Source organism: Pollicipes pollicipes, unplaced genomic scaffold (assembly GCF_011947565.3).
Source record: "Pollicipes pollicipes isolate AB1234 unplaced genomic scaffold, Ppol_2.1 Scaffold_7231;HRSCAF=8579_pilon_pilon_pilon, whole genome shotgun sequence".
Taxonomy (NCBI): Eukaryota; Metazoa; Arthropoda; class Thecostraca; order Pollicipedomorpha; family Pollicipedidae; genus Pollicipes; species Pollicipes pollicipes.
In genome coordinates this window covers 28,093,247-28,109,029 of record NW_023597034.1, presented here as the reverse complement: position 1 = coordinate 28,109,029, position 15,783 = coordinate 28,093,247, and the positions used below count along the sequence as shown (strand labels likewise).

Sequence of the window (15,783 nt, the reverse complement as noted above, 5' to 3'; positions counted from 1 at the left end):
TCGGTGGCCAGTGCCCTGGCGCGGATGTCTCCCGCATGACTGACTGCGAACTGATCCCATGGCTGCATTGTTGCATACTTTTGGACCAGCATTACTGCTACATGGCGTATGAAACACGTGTTGGACACCTGCAACAGTACCTTTTTCCGAACTATCTTCCCTCACACCACACCATCGCAGAAAAATAGCCTCCGGGAAGCTGTCTGCCTTAGGTATGGATTGGCCCAAAGGACACTTCATCGCCCATCATGCAACGTATACTACTTGATCTGCTTTTGTGTGTAGGCGGGGGCGTAGCCAGAGCCTTGCCAAGGGAGAACACAAGGTTGACAAAAGCTTATCTTATGGTGATCGCACCAAAATCCCCGGATATAGCCCAATTGTTAACAAGTGATACAGTTTTCTTCGCTTTATTGCTATTTTTACCTTGTAACCAAAACAGAAACCAGGAGCTACCGTGAGCTCAATTCTGCTTGTATTTTGGGGTAAAAAAAAAACTGCAGAAATCAGGCGTTGAACGATTGCATGTAATAAATCACCGGCGCTCTTGCCTTGCCACCTCAAAGTCATGTGACTTAATTTTGAGCATGCGCACTCAAAAATTTTAGAAACACAAGCCTCTACCCCAGGCGCTGCAGTCTCCGCGGGCCGCGCGGCGTCGGCTTAGCAGCTGATATTAAGTTGTAGCTAACGGGTGGACGACGATGATTGCGCTTCGGAAAAGTATCCTTCGACGCTTCATGACATCAGATCTTACATTTAGAAGGCAGTCTGAGCGCATATTTCACGTGTGCAATTTTTAGACTGATGAAAAGAATGGATTGGCCCTTAAAGCACCCCGAAGTGGGACTAGAATCTGGTGGTTGAACTGGAAGAGTTAAGGTAAAACCTCTCCTGTTGTGAGACCCCCACTCCACTCAACAATAATCAGACCCCTTATTTCCTTCGGGGCAAGGGGCCTCTTGAGTAGAACACCAGGGGTACATTGCCATTCCCGGTCAAGGGCTGAAGGGCTATTTCGTCCCATCGCGAAGTGTTTTCTGGCTACCATTCTGGTGGCACGGGGCGGGATCTCCTGGTCCATCCGGAGGTCATTAGCAGGGTATATCACATCACATTGTTCCCATCCCTGACACGGGAGGCCTTCTGACCCGCGCAGTGAGCCCCAGATCAGTTCAGGGAACCTCATTGGCGCAACAACATCCCTGATCACCGCTGGTAGTCTGATAGTTGTCACATAGACTCCACTTCCGTGTTTTTCTGTGTTCTTCAGAGATATTGAGTTCTCACCGACTGTAGATTGAAGATGAAATGGGGTTCCTTGTGTTAACATGGCTAACCCATGTTCGTCTTAAAATGCTCAAGATCCTGTCAAAGCTGATTACTAACAAGAAAACTATGTAATATGGTACTGAACATCCCTGCTCGCAAGTGGTAGCAATAACAGCCTCGACGCCAGGCGTTGCAGTTTCCAGGCCGTGCGGCGCGGGCCTTGTGGCGGTAACACCAAGCAATGGCCGGTGAGCAAAAGAAAAAGATGACGCATCTTGAGAGAGATGGCTGGTGAACTGTGTAAATCGGCGTGCATATTCAATTCAGTGCAGAAGTAAGCCAAATGCAACCTTAATCTGAAAAGTGGGGTTAATATTGCTGCTCCCTCCACCTTGAAAAGCGGGAGGGCAAGGCCCCCTGCCCCTCCCCGCCCCCCGTTCCTAAGCCCATGATTTCAGCAAAACGTCCGTCATGGAGCACCTTTTGATTTTATCCACTTCCTGATGTGGGACAACCATGCGAGGTCCCCACAGAACGCCGCCATCCTAGACACTCAGTTCATACTACCAATATTTGTACGGCCGGAAAGACGACAGTGCGTTGCTGGTTATCGGCCAGACATATCTGACATACAGCATCACAACCAACAGCACAGGATCGCAACAAGTCCATTGGTGAATCTGATATGCTGACACTGGAGAAGCATCCAGGAACTCCATCAGATGGACCGTCTCAGCAGGCACAGGGTTCAATAAACCGACCACTACTGGCAACGGAAGCTTGCTGGGTGCATCACAGTGCGCCCTGACCCCGGGAACGAACTCCAAGTGATAGTCTTTTGCGCCCAACATCAGGGCCCGCCAGGCCACACCGAAAACGGACGGCTGGCCAGATAGTAACTTAATTTTTTCTAAGGCTTAGTAGTGCTCGCAAGCACTGCTAAACCTTCTCTGTCGGTCTGAGTGTAGCGTTTCACGGTTTCATTCAGTGACTGCGAGCGAAAAGCTGCCGGCCGCCGCCGCCCTCCCCTCCGCCTCGCCTACCGACTGACGACAGCTCAGCCCGGCTGGACAAGCGTCACAAGCAAAACTCGCTGCCAGCTTCGGGTCAAAATGCGCTAGGACGAGATAATTTTTTGGAAGACGCCGTGTCTCTTCAAAGAAGGCCCCTCCCCCCGTGGCCGTCCGCTGCCACGGCTGATTTGTCCGGAGCAAAATATATAACGGTGAGAGCGTGGTCACCAGCCTATGTAAAAATTTGCCATAATAGTTGATAAGCCCCAACCAACGACAAAGTTCGGAGACATCTCGCGGCTTTGGGGCACCCGTAATGGCCACAACCTTATCATACGTGATCTCCACAGTTTCCCCACTAAATTTGTGACCCAAGCATGCCGCACTCTCCATTTCAAAGCAACATTTCCTTCTGTTTCCTCGAGACCTTTTCCTTTTTCTCGAGGCCTGCATCTATCAGCTGGCGCAGGACCTGACGCAACGCCACATATTGACTTTTCCACGTTGCTGTAACTGCTAATCTATCCGGAGAACCACCTCAAAGGTGCAAAAAAATCGCCCAGCGTAGTCTTTGAACTGTACTAATAGATTTTGAGAAAAAAATATTCAGAAACATAAGTAAACGATGGTCGTTGCTGCGCGCTCGGCACCCGCTCTCCGACGTTACCTGCAATGGCCAACGCACTAGAATGCCCTTTCCACCGACCTGATCAGTTGGTTGTACGCTGTTAAAACGCATCGGGCTTAAGTCCCGATACGTCTTTTGACGCGAGCCCGAAGTTGCCGTTCACAGTTGGCTGGTAGTCTGGTGGAATGGTGGTAAAAAAAATATTGCAAAAAGATCGTGCTGCAAGGTAACGGGCTCATCTTGGAATACATGACCAGTTACATCGGTTTTAACCCAAGATTTGACTAGAGTACGTACTGAAATAATTTGAGATTCACTTGATGGGTATAAACGGCTTATATATACTCAAATTTTATTATTGAAAAACTCCCATCGTGCTGCCTTCAACACTTATATGCCCCGAGCATCCCCATGATGACGTCAGCGTGGGATTGTCAGATATGGTCAGACAACCGACCGGTCCCTACCAGCTTCCCAGTCCGATCCCCCTTCCCCCCCCCCCCCCCCTCGCAATGTCGAGGCTCAGTGTGTCGGCGTTATGCGAGTAAAGGAATGGGGGGTAATAGGTTCCACTCTAGGTGTGGCGACTCGATAATATTGTCCAATGGAAGTAGGACCGCAGAAAGAAGTCAAGCTAGTCATGAATTCAATCACGGGCTTGTTTTTAGTCACTCACCCCTTCGCGATGAACAACTGTTCGAAGTCGTGATAGAAAGGAAGGTAAGGGTCGCGATTGGCTGAGTGGAAGCATGATTGGGATGTTTTAATATTTTAGTAATGCTTCATATGTTTTGTGCCCGCATTTTGCTTATTTTAATGACATGCATGTTCGTAGGCCGGACAGTTCAGTTCAGTTCATGGCAATTATACATGTGATGCTGGGCATGTCCAGCTTATCACTAAAATTGCTTCCACAGTTTCGGTCCATGTACACTGTAAATTTGATAACTTACTCATTAATTTGTTGCATAGTTAGAACCAAACTTGTAAGTTCCAGTCCTCTTGATAGAACCTGAGCACTGTAAACAAGCACTTAGAGAACCAATGTTTCAAGGCTTTGTGATATTTAAAAGGTGAGTTGATGGAGAACACTTAAAATTAGATGTGTCATTAAAAAATGAGGTGAAATTTCAGTGCAATTTGGCCAGGTTGAGTTTGGTACAGCAAATAGTGCTTTGCAGGGCTCAGGCCACTGATGCTACATTGGTGTCTTGTTTAACAGATGGTTTTTTGTAGACTGGTCCATAGTACTTTGGGGCCTGACAAAATTTGGTGACAGATCCATGTCTGCCCCCATGAAACCCTCTTGCATTCCATTATGTGTAGAAGGGAACATTTATGGAACAATGATAACATATTTGTCTTGAGGTATAATTTAGCATTTGTATGACCAGGGGCATATGCATGATTTGTGCCAGCAAAACTGATTTTTACATGTAAGGTCCAGTCCCATTGATAGAACCCAAGCACTGTGAACAAACTGATCAACCCCAACCATGATTAATAGGAACTTACATGTGGTGGTAATAAGCTATCAATGTTGGTTTGCCCTGGTACCTCAAACAATTGTTTCTGCTATGTTTTGCACAAATTTTCTTGAATATGTGTTAGCCCTGTCTAATGTAGCTATATATGGTGCTGCCTCTAGTAGTGTATAATATTTCAACAAGAATAGTGACCTGATAATCCAATCCAATGCCAAAATTATGTTTTGTCATATGGTGAAACTTTGCTTGATTCTGACAGGGATGGCTGAAGATCTTAAGCCCCCCCCCCCCCCAGCTGTGCCTTTCTTAGCAGCAGAGGGAACATGGGCTGTATGATGTACACATATCCTAAGATGCTGGCAATCTGCATATTTTTGGCCTAAAGTGGTTATAATGATCTTGTCACTGTGTCACTGACTTACAAGTGTGTCACTGACTTACAAGATTTTTTGTATGATTTTGTTATACCCATTGTATGAATTGGTGATTAATAGTATGTTCTGCCAATTCATGCAAGCTCAGCCTATTTATGAGCACAATATCCCACAGGTCAGCTCATGGAGTGGTGGCATACAGATTGGAGTGACTCCCTGCAACCCCTGCACGCTGGAGCTTCCTGCCAGTGCCAATGACCTCCGAAATGGCACTTGGGTTAGTATAGAACGTGATGAACATGTTTGCCCCATGTGGTGACTCAGGTACCGAGAGCAAGCTCACCCATGGCAGGGTCCATCCCAGCCCTAATTGGAGTGGTCTGTGGATGGCATCAGCTGCCTCACAAGAGGTCTGGTGATATGAGAGGACAGGACAACCTATGCCAAGCATTGTGGTATGTGTCAAACTTTCAACACGTAATTATTCAGTTGACCCAGCGGATCAGAGGAGTGAGGTGGAAGTCACAGCATACTCAACTAGTGCTGCTAAACATGGGCTATATTAGAAGTTGTCTGCCATCAAACAGCTCAAACCAGTGCTTTAAAATGGTGTGATATTTTTAGGGATGGCATATCAAAGACTTCTAAGCAAGTTTTTGCTTTTGTTGTTTGCTTTGAACAGTGCTGTATCATGTAGGGAACAATTGTGGGGATTGTTCTCTGCTGGTGTGTTGCTTGAATACAATTTTGACCAGTTACTTACCCCCTGACCATCATCAGGTGTTGGAAGTTCTGAAGTTCTGATGTTGGAATGATGCTTGTTTATCAGCCATGTATTCATCACAGGTCATGTATAATGTAGAAGTGGCTTGCAAAAGAAGCATGTCTTTTAATACACATCATACACAAGGTGCAATATGCATGCATTTCTTACACAAATGCTTACATATTTTCATGTTGTTTTAGCAAGCACAGAACCACAGTCTCACTTCAGAAAATCTACCTTGAAATCACACAGATGAATTGTCCTGGTCCGGAGCTGAAGGGCCCATTCATTGCAGCCCATGGGTAACCAGAAACTGCTATTCTGGCGATATTGGGACCGCGTTGCTGTGGTCGATCTGGAAGCCCTCAGTGGGATGCATCATGCATCGGTCCCATCACTGATGTGATAGACCCTCTGACCTTGGCATCTGACACAGGATCGACGCAGGACACGTCACCGACGCAAACGAATCCCTTACCAGCACATGGAGTCCAGTGCGTAATTGGCACTGAGACACCAATTCTGCTTATCGACCTCTGTCTCCTGGTTGAAGCGGCTCGGAGGACGCATCGTTCGGTCCCGCGACCTCTGACTGGCACAAGTCATTTTTTCATCGTGAATGCTAACCATTGCATCATCGTTTCTCATGTCTCCTGTCATTGTCAACAGGGCCTTGGCCGACGCAAGAGGCCTTTTGGCATCCGAGGCCACGCTCCTGGCCCTGTTCAGCAAACGTGCCCATGGCCGACTGTGTGCTTATTGCCGACCCGGGCCCCTTGTTGGGAGTTGTGAGCCCCTGATCAGCATAGTGGCCAGGCCAATGCACGCCCTTTCGGATTAATATTTGCAGTCCCTGACCTGCCCCTACTTGTTAGAGAGGATGGAGGGCCAAGGCTGGCGACGGACGGAGCGTTTGGTACTGCATACTGGATCACATCCCTCATCCCCCTGGCTTGTCCTTCGGGCCCTTCGATCAGACTCTGGATTGCCGTACCCTCGTCGTCCAAAGGGCTTCTCGGGTCCTCGGGACCTGAAGACCTAAGATAAGTTATATACCCCTGTCCCAGCGATAGCGGCGCCCTTGGTTCCTCGTGAAAGCAAAAAAGTGGGACAGTATTTGTGCCCTTTGGAGTGTGGCGCCGCTTAAGATTAGAGGGATTGGAGCTCTTCGAAGTGCCTGCATAGATCAAAACGAGTACCTCTTCAAAATACAGGTGGTGATCTCCGAGATGAGGCCATCGGGTATCTCTTGGGCGAGAGATCTGACCTAGGATTTAGTCCGGGTGGAAGGCACAGAAGTTGTGCAGCCCCTGATTTTGGTGTGCTTTGAAAGTGAAGATGTTATGGTCGTTTATGTGACCTGTTTGAATAAAGTGCCTGCCAAAAAAAGGTTATGACGACCCAAGATAAAAGCTTTGGTAACCTATCGCCAAGTGAGCCGATCCAGGGTTTCCCCTCATGGGGGAAGTGTGAGCATTGTGGTGCCTCTCAACTTTGATATCTCCTGAAAATACCAGTTTTAGGACCCAAGGCGGTCCCCTGGAAATAGGTGTCTGCTTAAATAATGTGTACGATGCTCCATAATGAAGGTTCTGTGGTGCGTCTGTGCGGAACGGGCCGATTTAGAATTTGGTCCGGACGAAAAGCAGAGTTCGTGGTGTCCCTTAAAATGAATGTTTCGGGACCTTTTCAATGGCTCAATTGGACTCAACTGTTGCAAAAAGCTGTACATCGTACCAGTTTCAACGGAAGTAAAGGGGTCGGCACTTTCCAATGGCTTATATCGTTTGGTATGATAGCTTATCATTATTTTATGATCATGCGTAGACCTTGTTGATATGGTGCTATTTATCGGTGTGCTTTTGGTTTTAGTCATTTTTTTTTAAATCAGCGCTTTTGCATAAAGCCTTCAAAATACAGGTGGTGATCTCCGACATGAAGGCATCGGATATCTGCGAGTTGGGGTTTTCAGTAGCCGGTGACTGCCAAAGTGCTGGATGTACGACTTTTTGATTTTACCAGCATGTGGCTGGGCACCAGTTGCACATGTTACCTTAGTTTCAATAAAATTGAAGGATTCTGCACCTATTGTTTACTTCGAATGTACTGATATCCGAATTTGATGCCAACTTTGCTGACTTAGTTTGTAAGTGTTTTATCTGAGCGTTTTGAATGGCTAGATTTATGTGATCAGAGCTAACGTCAAGCAGTGCTTGTGTAGCTTGACCCCAACCACACGATGACGCAGTGCCAGGTCAACGGCCTAATTTGGTGGCGGATGTGCCGCTTATTTTTTGTTTGTTGGAAGTTCGCTGCAACGCTCGACAACGCAACGCATCCTGCCCCCTGACGTCAACTGACCTCTAGCGTGGCCGCTGCCACCGGCTCCAGGCCATACCTGTCAAGGCTATACCTGTCAAGTTTAGCAGGCGCCTAAAGCGACTCGAACCCACCCTGCCACCGGTTGGCGGATGGAAGGGCAGGCGCTCTAACCAACTGAGCCATCGGAACGGACGTCTGGTGAAGTGGTCCCTTGGCGTCCTGAGATCAGTCCCAAAGTTGTAAACAGTAGAAAGGCGCCCGCCTTTCATGACGACAGACATGCCTGGCCACTCGGGCTCGTGGCTCCGTAGTCACTTGTCGGGAAGATGTGTCCGGCCATTTGATCCGTGTATTCAAAGTCGGCCGTTGCTCAAAGTGCTTGCCTTACTAACAAACTGGTACCCAAGAACACATTTAGGTTTTCGTAGGGGGAAGGAGGCATGGGCCACGCAATATTTGTCTGAATATATTTGACTCAATGTATGTTACGGCACAATATTTGTCGCTAAAGCCTCAGTCAAGTCAGCTGCAGGCATGCATGATTTGCACGACGTACACACAGCGTTGCCTGGTCTCAGTCTCTGTATTCGGGAGTCCCTATTTGCGATTATCATCATTTACTCACGCAATATGCCTCGTTATGTACAATTTAAGTTCAGCCGCATCCTTCGTGTGTTCGCTGATTCTGCCTCACCAGTCCCATGGCCGTGCCACTGATAACCAGTGCTGACTTCGTGCGCGGCCGCCAGATCATGTCGGGCATCTCCGTGTCGCGGGACGGGCGGTCGGTGATCGACATCTACGGCTCCGACCTGGACCAGCTGGCCGAGGGCGACACCGTGGCCGTGTCGCGCTCGCACGATGTGAGTCAGCAGCGCACGACGAGCAGGCCCTGCCGCTTGGAAGCCTGTGGTTCGGAAGCGAGGTCTCGGGGGTTGCGTTGCCAAGTGGGAACGCTGAGGAATATCCGCATGCTGCGACAGGACGGATGTATCGATATAGGTACGAGTTGTGAATTGCGGAGGGACTCAGGCCAGCTGTTTAAGTGAGGGTACAGTCATCTCGTGGGCAATATCGTGCCCCTTGCCAAAATAGGCTGCCGTGGAAAGCATGAGACTACGGACATCAAAATTGGCCGCGTCTCCCGAAGTGTTCCATGCTATGGTGCTCCACAAACAAAGTGCATGCCGTGGCCATGACCACTGCGCTGCCCCGCCTGATAGCCCGTTTTCGGCGACGACGCCTCAGTGGTGGCCGACTGTTTGCAGGGCGAGCTGGTATTCTACGTGAACGGCTCGCCACAGGGCGTGGCCGGCACCGGTCTGCCGTCCCAAGTATGGGCTGTGGTCGATCTGTATGGCAAGTGCGCGCAGGCGTCCGTCACCAATCCCAACCAGCACAGCGAGCGTGAGTCCAGCCTCAATCTGGCACATTTATAGCAGATTTCTAACATCTTGCATGAAAGCTATTGTGACATATAGTGACGGCTTCGCTCGTGCCAATCGCTCTGACCAGTCAAGCAAAACTATTGTAAGTCTAGAGGTTATTTGAGATATATAGATTATAGAGATGTGTTGTAAGTGAAGAGATTAAATTCTATGTATTGCTAGTGTTGCGATTCAGCTGACCAGTACCCCAACCTGACCAACATCCAGTCCGCACGACTAAGTCCGCACGTACAACCAACAACAGCCTTGGGCTTCGGTGAGTTCTTACATCTAACGAGCATGCACAGCAACACACAGGATGCCCTATGTGGTGCCTGTGGACGGAAACGGTTATAACTATGTGGGACAGAAATTATGTGATATTACGCACGGGCAACACAGAGGGGGATCCCCACTTAACTGAAAACTTTCCGACTTGTGAACAGAAAAAGTGTGTTGAAAAGTACGATAAAGCGTGTTGAGAAAACGAAACTCTGGAAAAGCCTGTTGGAAAGGATAAAAACACGAAAACGCGTCAAAAGAAGAGCAAAAATTAACAAAAGACGGGTCATGAAAAAGAGATGAAAGATCGATATTCAGTTTAAATGTTTGGACCTAATTTCGTTTTTCATGATTACTTCGCGTTGGCCGTTGTCATGCATATTCATTTGTCTAGTTTTCCATGTTGAAGACTGGTGTCCCAGGTGGGCCACCATTGTGTCCGTCAAGTCTTCGCGTTTGTTGGTTCAGTTGCAAAGGATTGTTATGGACGCCGGAGTAAAGAAAGAAGGGGCTCCAATCCAAGATATTGAAATTCAGCAGGCGGTGTGTACTAATCTCCTGCATGTGTGCCATTTGCAGGGGAAAGGGGACATGCACTGCTGGGCCTCAGGCCTCTGTTTTCCCACAGGCCGCTTTTCCCCCAAATTTTCAGAGCTTTCACAACTTGAGGTAACGTGGGCAAGGGCGTAGTTTGTGAGGAAACTTGCCAGAAAGGCCCGGTGAATCTGCAGAGATGACACTGAAGGTCGGGTGCAGATAGCATTTGGGGCATAGTTGTGCTAAGTGGGTTGGCGAGGGAGAGGGGGCTGATAAGTGACGAAAGTGATTACACCTACCCGCAGCTTCGACCAGTAAACTAGTTTGTCCCTGGTCTGGACCACTTCCGTCTTAACCGTCGCCCTGGTCCGCGTACTGACTCACTCCGTGTTTCAGAACACGGAGTGAAAGAGAGGGGGGGGGGGGGGGGGGGCGGGCCATGCAACTTCGCTGTGGTTTCCAAACTAGTAATATATAGCTTGGGAAAAAACACCAGTGGATTGGTGTCAACGAGACCCCGCGACTGTTGCTAGTGTCTGTGTTGCTACAAGTGAAATACATTTTTTTCCAGAGAATTGTGTTAAGAAAATCCATCGGCTGTTTCGATACGAGGTAAACTGCGATGCGGGCACGAGGTAGCTCGAGCCAGAGACTCGACTGGAGGCTTAAGAGGATTCCTAGACCGTGCCTCACACGCTCAAAAACAAACAAACATAAACGGAATCGGAGTGGCAGCAGCCCGCGACCCATAGATAACAACTTTCAAAAAAGATCACTGCAGACAGAACAATCGGAGTAATCTCAATATACACTGGGTGGTGACCAGGTTGCAAAGGAGTACTCGTTTAGGGGGGGGGGGGGGGGGGGAGTGGGCAAACGCGGCGTTGTACAGAAGATGCGCATATTTCAAATCCCGGAAATAGAGCCTTGGATCAAGTCTAATATGTGCAATCTTGAGTCCCTGAGTCTGAGTCTTGGATGCTGTAGGATCCAGGAGCAAGTGTGCAAATTTTGAAATCCAGTTTTTTTGGTTTAATTCTTTCTGCGGTACCTTCCAGCACCTGGGATTTGTTACGGAATATTGGCAAAGGTCTTTTGGGAACCAGGACATTTTTCAAGTTAGCTGAGCAGCCCTTTGGTATCCGCGGCCGTTTTCATAACTTGGCTGTAGGATCTTCTATGTTCTGGGACCTTTTCTCGGGGTTCAGGCCAGGCATGGGGGCGAAGCCAGGCTTCTTGCTTCCAAGCTGAATCCGGAACCAAAGCAACAAATCCCTAACCAAAGCAATCCGTAACCAACACAATGGCATGAAGCCGAAGTCGGAAGTCGAAACCTAAGCTGGTGGTTTTGAGGTTGGGAACTTGCCGGCGCTCTCAGTGCGCCTCATGTCCGGTCCTCCGGCGACCCCGCTCTCGCCAGCGCTCTCAGTGCGCCTCAGATCCGGTCCCCCGGCCCCGCTCTCGCCAGCGCTCTCGCCAGCGCTCTCGCCAGGGCTCTCAGTGCGCTTCAGGTCTGGTCCCCCGTCGGCCCCGCTCTCGCCAGCGCTCTCAGTGCGCCTCAGGTCCGGTCCCCCGTCGGCCCCGCTCTCGCCAGCGCTCTCAGTGCGCCTCAAGTCCGGTCCTCCGTCGGCCCCGCTCTCGCCAGCGCTCTCAGTGCGCTTCAGGTCTGGTCCCCCGTCGGCCCCGCTCTCGCCAGCGCTCTCAGTGCGCCTCAAGTCCGGTCCCCCGTCGGCCCCGCTCTCGCCAGGGCTCTCAGTGCGCTTCAGGTCTGGTCCCCCGTCGGCCCCGCTCTCGCCAGCGCTCTCAGTGCGCCTCAGGTCCGGTCCCCCGTCGGCCCCGCTCTCGCCAGCGCTCTCAGTGCGCCTCAGATCCGGTCCCCCGGCCCCGCTCTCGCCAGCGCTCTCAGTGCGCCTCAAGTCCGGTCCTCCGTCGGCAGGCGACAACCGGTGCGATGCGCCGGACGTGGCCGACCGGCTTCACTTCCACGGCCGGCACGGGGCGCTGGTGCTGCTGACGCGCGACGACCGGACGGCGGAGCGGCGCCGCCCGCTCGACGAGTTCAACAACGGCGTGGTGCTTACGCACCGACCGCTCCGCGACGACGAGCTATTCGAGGTGCCAGCCGAGTTCGGCCGTAGCCGCTGAGTCCGGCAGCTGCGGCTCGCTGTTCGCGTGTGACCTCGACAAAGCGTTCGTACTTTTGAAACGTGTTTCGGTGGTAAACGGTCTGGACTACCACCGTAGATCTCGTTTTTAGTCGTTGCGACTTATGCATGCATACGGATATTGATCACCGTTATGAGTTGTCGGTTCATCTTTGCGTCTTGCACGTCAGGGCAGAAACTTCCATCGTCAGATATGATATCGGCAAGCCTTCCATGATCGGTCGGCTGCAGACCCGCACAAGACGCACACAAGACCCACACAAGACCCTTGGGCCCACTCTATGGTCCCAGTACATTGAGCGATGTTATGCTGAGGTGGCTTGACAACCCGAGGCCATTAGTTTGTGCGCTGCCCTGTGCGTTTGTCCGTCCACGCTGTGTCAGTGACGTCGGACCATCAGCGCCGGCGTCTCACCCCGTCCGTCAGACCATCAGCCGGCGTCCCACCCCGTACGTCATACCATCAGCCGGCGTCCCACCCCGTGCGTCAGACCATCAGCCGGCGTCCCACCCCGTACGTCATACCATCAGCCGGCGTCTCACCCCGTGCGCAGATCCGGATCGACCGTTTGGTGGACAAGTGGTCGGGCTCGATCGAGGCAGGCATCACAACCCACTGTCCGGACACGCTCAAGATCCCGGCCACCATGACCAACCTGCGCACCGGCACCATCATGATGTCCGGCTCCGGCATCCTCACCAACGGCAAGGGCACCCGCCGCGAGTACGGCACGTTTAACCTGGACGAGCTGAAGGTAGGCATCGGAGGTGATCTTCCCTCCCCTGCTTACCTCGTGCCCTTCTAGGCCCCTCGCGGTCCCTCCCACACCTCTTGGATCATTACATTTGCGAAGTTAAATTGAATTTCCGTTTTTTTTTTTACTGGTCTTTCGTTTCCATTTTCGTCATAACGGCAGGGTCGGGCCGGGCCCGTGTATGCGTTGGTCCAGTTGGTGGCCACAATTACATGGACGACAGCTTGCGTTTATTCTCGAGGTGGGACTGTCATTACAGCTATGGCGCTGCTCCTGCGTGTTCTGGTTTATGTGGCTGCTTGATACCTGCTCTGCATGCTGCGACTGGTGGCTGACCGTTATGACAGGCACGATGTTCTGCCCTTCAGTGCTGTTTGCTGTGGCTGGTTGGTGTGTGCGCTGTTGGCCGTGATTGGTTGGTGTGTGCGCTGTTGGCCGTGATTAGGTACCAGCTGTTAGAGCTGCTGTGTGCTGTCGGCTGTGGCTGGTTGGTGTGTGTACTGTTGGACGTGATTAGGTGCCGGCTGTTAAATCTGCTGTGTGTTGTCGGCTGCGGCTGGTTGGTGTGTGCACTGTTGGCCGTGATTAGGTGCCAGCTGTTAAATCTGCTGTGTGCTGTCGGCTGCTATCGTCCATCCTATCCTTGTGCTTGGGTTATGCGCGTCTGTCTTTGTGTTTGAGTTATGGCGGAATGTTTGGACCAGCTAGATCTGACGCTCTGAACTGAATCACTGTTCCACGGAAACATCAGTGCGGTTTTGACAAAACAAAATGGAGCCCTGGACCTGCCGCACCCCGTCGCGAGGTTCCTACCAAGACAAGCCCTGACTGAAATGTATGGGATTGAGATTGGATCCGACGGCTCCTTGTCTGCTGCGACCTGGTTTACGGTGGACACCTGATGATTTTAGACACTCCCTGACTTTAAAAATTTGATAACCAAGCAGCAAGGCTTATGACTGACACCGGAGACCTGTGACTGGCATAACGGCCAGCTACTAATGACAGCATACAGCGCAGCTATCGAGCAGCCACATCGACCGTAAGTTGACAAAGTACACAAGGACTCGGACTGGGAAGTATTAGATGCCAGATAGCTAATCCAAACAACAAAATTCGTTCACCAACCTTTTTACCTGTCATCACCCATGCCAGCCCATATGACAGACCCCACGACTAGAACACGACAGCAAGGTGACCAACACGACCGTTGTAACTCAGCATCCTCTTCCGGATCAAACGCTTAGTTTGCTCCTGGTGGTATTTTGTCCTTAAAAACGGTTCCTGTAATACTAACGATTTGAAAATTACGCTGCCCGAACGAACGCACCCGTCCAGCTCACCCGAACACACCCGTCTGGCTCACCCGAACACACCCGTCTGGCTCACCCGAACACACCCGTCTGGCTCACCCGAACACACCCGTCCGGCTCACTCGAGCGCACCCGTCCGGCTCACCCGTACACACCCGTCCGGCTCACTCGAACACACCCGTCTGGCTCACCCGAACACACCCGTCCGGCTCACTCGAGCGCACCCGCCCGGCTCACTCGAACGAACGCACCCGTCCGGCTCATCTCGCGTCCTTTGTTAGAAAATGTTCGCCAACACTTCGTTTCAAATACACCTATTTTCTCTCCGTGGGCTCCGAACTTGGCAATGCCGTGCATCCCAGGCTTTATTCAATCTTCAGTGTTCATTTTCCGTACGCCAGCCAGCACGCGTGGGGCCGTTGCCGCCAGTACGGACACTTCTTAAAAGACATGACACCTTATTCTTCGCCGACCACCGTAGTTAAACACTGAGGCACGTTAATTCAACGAAGTTTCTCTGTTCATATATAGCTTTGACACTTACAGCGGTGAGGTGGATGGGCCCATCCAAAACTGTATTATTGGCAGAGGACAGTTCAGTTAAATGACGGATTTGCGGCGGCTGATTTGGCAATGGCGTCGTGGCGTCTATTGCTGGCGGCTGAGCTGTGCGAGTTTTGGCGGCTGGGTGGCGGCTGAGCTAGATGAGTTTTGGCGGCTGGGTGGCGGCTGAGCTGTGCGAGTTTTGGCGGCTGGGTGGCGGCTGAGCTAGATGAGTTTTGGCGGCTGGGTGGCGGCTGAGCTAGATGAGTTTTGGCGGCTGGGTGGCGGCCGGCTCCGCGGGCGGCTTGTCAGCTGGGCGGGTGAAGGGCCGGCGCCCACCGCCCGGACCTATATGTGTGGAACTAGGAGAGGCGCCCGTGGCCCTGACCCATATGTGTGGAACTAGGAGAGGCGCCCGTGCCCCTGAACCATTTTCATGGGAGTAGGAGAGGCGCTCACATGTACGGACCTGGCGCGCGCCCTCCCTCACTTTTTTGCTTGCGATTGCTAAATCGTTTTAGTGCCATGAAAATGTGTGGCTTTTCATGGAATTTGTGGATACATCTTGCCTAAATTTCAAAGAAATCGGTCCGCCGAGGCGGTTTCCAGTCTTTGTTTTCGGTAGGGTACTGCTGAGCGAGGATGGTATGAAGTGTATGGGTTGTGTGCGTTCTCGGACTGGGGCTCATACAAAGGTTGTGTGACACATTTATGTTGCCTCATTCAGTAAAAGGTGGCAAATTTGTTCACAGAGTCATATGCGTCACTGTACTGGTTATATATATATATATATATATATATATATATATATATATGTGTATATATATATGTATATATATATGTATGTATATATACATATATATATATATATACATATATATATATATATATATATATAT

At 50.8% G+C, this 15,783-nt stretch overlaps 1 protein-coding gene across 1 annotated transcript in view; it reads left to right on the top strand.

Annotated features, from left to right (window-relative positions):
- Window positions 1–3,464: 3,464 nt before the first annotated feature.
- LOC119109947 (neuralized-like protein 4) overlaps window positions 3,465–15,783 on the top strand; it is a 38,503-nt gene continuing 26,184 nt past the window's right edge. Inside the window, exons 1-6 of the mRNA XM_037233691.1 lie at window positions 3,465–3,633; window positions 4,950–5,051; window positions 8,612–8,725; window positions 9,131–9,269; window positions 12,045–12,223; window positions 12,828–13,028. Of these exons, the coding sequence (XP_037089586.1) occupies window positions 3,466–3,633; window positions 4,950–5,051; window positions 8,612–8,725; window positions 9,131–9,269; window positions 12,045–12,223; window positions 12,828–13,028 (903 nt within the window). The 5' untranslated portion in view covers window position 3,465. The remainder of the gene's footprint in view (window positions 3,634–4,949; window positions 5,052–8,611; window positions 8,726–9,130; window positions 9,270–12,044; window positions 12,224–12,827; window positions 13,029–15,783) is intronic.